Source organism: Rutidosis leptorrhynchoides, chromosome 1, assembly GCF_046630445.1.
Source record: "Rutidosis leptorrhynchoides isolate AG116_Rl617_1_P2 chromosome 1, CSIRO_AGI_Rlap_v1, whole genome shotgun sequence".
NCBI classification, from domain to species: domain Eukaryota; kingdom Viridiplantae; phylum Streptophyta; class Magnoliopsida; order Asterales; family Asteraceae; genus Rutidosis; species Rutidosis leptorrhynchoides.
The window spans coordinates 448814967-448820048 of record NC_092333.1 but is presented as its reverse complement, the minus strand read 5'-3'; the positions used below and the strand labels follow the sequence as shown (position 1 = coordinate 448820048).

At 40.8% G+C, this 5082-nt stretch overlaps 1 protein-coding gene across 1 annotated transcript; it reads left to right on the top strand.

The window, feature by feature from the left end:
* The first annotated feature begins 407 nt into the window (after nt 1-407).
* LOC139903263 (uncharacterized) lies at nt 408-1184 on the top strand. Its single transcript, XM_071885805.1, has one exon. It carries the CDS (start codon nt 408-410, stop codon nt 1182-1184), a length of 777 nt encoding a protein of 258 aa, XP_071741906.1.
* Nucleotides 1185-5082: the final 3898 nt, after the last annotated feature.

The window sequence follows — 5082 nt, the reverse complement described above, 5'->3', positions numbered from 1 at the left end:
AGTTGGGCAGAAACCTAGAGGCTTACGTCGACGACATGGTAATCAAGAGCGTTGGAGAAACTGACCTCTTAGCTGACATAGAGGAAACGTTTCAAAACCTAAGGTCAATCAACATGAAGCTGAACCCAAAGAAATGTTCTTTTGGTGTTGAAGAAGGGAGGTTCCTTGGGTATTACATAACGAAGAAAGGAATCCAAGCCAACCCGTACAAAGTCGACATAATCAAGGAGCTCAAAGCTCCCAATACTTTGAAGGAAATCCAAAGTTTGAATGGAAAATTGGCCTCGCTTAGCCGTTTTCTATCAAAGGGGGCTGAGAAGCAACAACCATTCTTCAAAATCCTCAAGGATTGCTTGGGCACGAAGAAAATTACCTGGATAACCGAAGCTGACTAAGCCTTCAAATAGATGAAGGCATATATTTCAGACCTCCCAGTGTTAACCTCTCCAGACAAAGGGGAAACCCTATATGTCTACTTAGCAGCATCAAAAGAAAGTATCAGTGCTGTACTGATCACAGAAAGAGCACAAAGCCAACTTCCCATATACTTTGTTAGTAGAATGCTCCAAGGGGCCAAAGTCAACTACCCAGAGCTAGAAAAACTAACACTGGCGCTAGTACACACTGCACGAAAGCTTCGAAGGTATTTTCAGACACACCCAATCATCGTTTTAACAAATAAACCGATTCGACAAGTGCTTATGAAGCCAGAAAAATCAAGAAGAATGGCCAAATGGGCCATCGAGTTGGGCGAGCATGACATAGAATTTCAAGTGAGAAAATCAATCAAAGGACAAGTCCTGGCTGATTTCATAGCCGAAACAATTGAAGAAGAAGAAATGCCTTCCACACAAATCATTGTCCCGCAAATCGAGTATGAAGAATGGAAGTTATTTATGGACGGAGCCTCAAGCTCTGATGGCTCAGGGGCAGGACTCATGTTAGTAAGCCCCGAAGGAAAAGAATTCACTTATGCTTTACGCTTCGAGTTCAGTACAACAAATAACGAGGCTGAATACGAAGCCCTGCTTGCAGGACTAAGGCTGGCAAGAGAACTGAACATCCAACATCTCAGAGGATTCATCGATTCTCAACTTGTAGCAAATCAAGTGACAGGGACTTTCGAGGCAAGAAGCCCCACTATTCAACAATACTTGGCAAAAGCAAAAGAGCTCATCGAATAGTTTAAAGGCTTTGAAATAGAACATGTCAGAAGGAGTCAGAACAAGAAAGCAGATGCCTTGAGCAAACTTGCCTCCATAAGCTTCGCTCACCTAGGGAAAGAAGTCCTGGTCGAAATCTTAGAACGAAGATCTAGAGAAGCTGAAGAGGTTAATGACCTCTATCCAGATGAAGACAACACGTGGATGAAACCACTAAAGGACTATTACCTGAAGATAAAGCGGAGGCAAGGAAAATCAGAATCAAGGCACCTTCATATAAGCTTCAAGATGGCAAGTTGTATCGAAAATCTTTTCTCACCCCATGGTTAAGATGTGTGGGACCATCCCAGGCAACCATTATCATCCAAGAAATGCACGAAGGAGTGTGCGGTTTTCATGCAAGACCAAGTTCTATCGTAGCTAAAATCATGAGGCTAGGATACTACTGGCCGACCATGCACTAAAACACGGTCACTACCTTAAAAACCTGCGAGTCGTGTCAAATTCATGCGAACGTCCCAAAGCAACCCAAGCAAGAACTCATATATATACTCTCAGCATGGCCATTCGCTAAATGGGGGATCGATTTCGTGGGACCACTAACAGAAGCCCCGGGAGGAGTATTGTTCTTAGTAGTAGCAGTGGATTACTTCACCAAATGGGCTGAAGCCAAGCCACTAAAGAAAACAACATGAAGGAACATCGAAAAGTTCGTATGGGAACATATAGTGTGCAGATTCGAGATTCCCTAAGAGATCGTTTTAGACAACGGTAAACAATTTTTCGAAGGAATATTCCCCAAGTTCTGCGAGAGGCTGCAGATCAAGCAAACCTTCACCTCTGTATACCACCCTCAAGGGAATGGAAAGGTGGAAGCCACCAACAAAGATCTCATCAAGGGAATCGAGAAAATGCTAATCAAATGCCATCAAGGTTGGGTTGAAGAATTACCATTAGTGCCGTGGGCATACAGAACAACCCCAAAAAGAAGCAAAGGAGAAACACCGTTCAGCTTGGCCTATGGAACAGAAGCAGTCCTTCCTACAGAAATCCAAGTGCTAAGCAATCGAACAGCAAACACAGAAGATAACAAAGAAAATCTTCGCCTAAACCTTGACCTGGTCGAAGAGAGAAGAGAAGCAGCTCTCATTCGAGAGGCTTCTTACAAGAAAACCATCGAGAAATATTACAACAAAAGGGTGAAGCGTACAACCTTCAAAGTAGGAGATTACGTCCTACGGCTCAATTCCACCAGCAAAGTAGAATACGAGGGAAAATTAGGAGCCAACTGGGAAGGTCCATACGTAGTCTCGGAAGCCTTCGGCAACGGGTCATACAAATTGGAAGACACCTTCGGAAAATCCATACCTCGCACATGGAACGGAGCCAACCTACGAAGGTTTTACTTTTAAGCCTGTCATTTCTTTTCTTATTGAAGGGGATAAAATGTAAAAGGTAGTCGAAGTCTATACACTTCCTACACTGAACTTAATGAAATCCACTACTCTATTTTGATTATTCTATGCATATGTTATTTTTTCGGGTTCAAATAAAATAATCATGCAGCCATAATGGCAACAAGAGAGTGGAGATGGACATAAACAAAGTGAACATAACTTGTGTCATGGAACACTAAGGCATCCTATACATATAATAATTTCATCTTAATTATTATAAATCCGTAAGTAAATATTTACTGGGACGCCAAATAGTATTTACAAGGATATAACCAAGCATCATAGGGGTTTCCTTCAAAAAAAGGAAAACCAATGCTGCAAAATATTCCATAAAAAAATACAAACACAATCACGCTTTCCGAATAGTAGAAAGCAAGCATGCTAAAAAACGTGCCCCAAGTACGAGGGCACAATCCGGATAAACATTTTCTAAAATAAAAAATAACAAGCAAGAGCATCGTATAAAGTTTTCTTTACCAAGGGAAAACTAACGCTCTAGAGGCATTCCATAAAAGGGAATACCATATTACCTTAATTTTTACTTCCTGCATACAGAAAATGATAAAAGTATGACAAAAGATCTCCTTTACAAAGAACTAATGCTACACAAGGTATCCCATAAAAGGGAATACACTACCTTGATAAAATAAGAAAACAAAGTGATATGTTTTCTTCAGCAAAAAAAGAACCATAAGATATAACACGAAGAAATGCCTTCAGGCATTCATTCAAAAGAATGAATCAAAGAGGTATTCACCAAATGCTAAGTGATTGCTTGATAATTGAATCATCAAACACTTCAAGGCTATGCAAGCAACATAGCCAGCATAAGAAAATCCCTGCAAAAGAATATTTCACGTACCATAACATGATCCAATATGACATAACACATCAGGGAAAACTTAAATAATCAAAAGACTACACAATACAATGGCATGTAAGTCATAAACATAACTACATTGTTCAAAGGGCACAGAGGCCAAATACCAAATATTCAACAGGCTTATAATCCACAGATTACAAGATTAAAAAAGGCACGCAGGCCCCGAATCATGATGATTGTTCAAAAGGCACAACAGGCCATAAAAAGCTTAAAAATTGTTCAAATCGCTGGCACTATGACTACCACTGCAAACAGAACATTAGGACATAAAAAAAAAAGAAAAAAAAGAACCATAGTTATCAAAGGATTGAAGAGTTAGGGTTGGGACTGATTACCATCAGTAACAAGTTTAAGCAGCTCCACAGGCTTTGCATCATGATGAGCAGCAATGATGGCAACATAGTTAAATTGGGCATTGAGCAGTTTCTCACAGGCAGTATCCACTAAGGCACCAGCTTGGTTAGTGTACTCCTCAAAATCTGAAAGTTGGATAGTACCTTTAGCTGCGAGCTCCTCAAGGAGCAAACATCGCTCGTGTTGCCTTGAGGCAAGCACTATGCTAGCCAGATAGTCGCTCAGCTCCTTGCTGTCCACCAGTAGCTTACAAACGTAGGGAATCACCTTTGTAATCACTCGTTTATAATCAGATTTAAGGAGCTCATTCCTTCTCCTCCCAGCTTCTAATTCCACACTCATCTCTGGCATTCTTTCCATGCCCTGCTTTCCTGTGTCTGCAGCTTTGTAATTTCATCCCTGGCTGATTTCAGATCTTCCTCCAAAGAGGAAGCCATCAAGATTTGACGTTGTAGCTGCTTGATAAGCTCAGCATTAGATGAGTTAACCAATTTCAAACCACGGGCTTCAGTCTCTATTGACATGATGTCATCCCTGGACTTCTCGTAACGAGAGAGTAAAAGGTGATGCATCACTGCAGATTTATAGTTTTGGATAGCACACTCCTCCATAAACCTTTGGGGGTCAACAAAAGCAGCCTCAAGCTCGTTAGATACAAGACTCGCTACTTTTGCATGACAAGTGCCAGCAGAAGGGATAACAGGCAAAGGCTCTACAATAAAGAAAGTTAGCATTAATTACCAAGCATCCAAAAACATAAATAACAAGCACACCAAAGGGCAGAAGAAAAGAAAGGAAAAAATACCAGAAATAGTATTTTCATCCGAAGCTTCACAGTGACCAGAGTCATTACCATTCAAATGACAACTTGGTTTTCTTGGAGGGAGGAGATTGATCAGCTTCTCTCTTCATCTTAGAAACCTTCAAACGCTTAGAAGCCCTAAGCTGAATTCTCTTATCAGGAGGAGAATCAGGTAAGGCATCTACATCAACAATTTGATGATCTGAGGCAACTTGGGCTTTGCCCTGATCCTTGAGAAAAGCTGATGAAGCAGTAGCTGACTTAAGCTTGCTTTGAATTTCTGCATTACCCAAAACAGAAGGAGAACTAACATCCTTCACAATAGTTGTTGCAGTACGAGCATCAATTGTCATTTCCTTCACACCAAAGTTCTTTAGAACATTTCTCAAAGCCATCTCTGCAAAGAAGTAATGCAAAAAATAC

Excerpts from the sequence above, each read along its gene's own strand:
- LOC139903263 (XM_071885805.1), top strand. The coding sequence starts at position 408 with ATGAAGGCATATATTTCAGACCTCCCAGTGTTAACCTCTCCAGACAAA.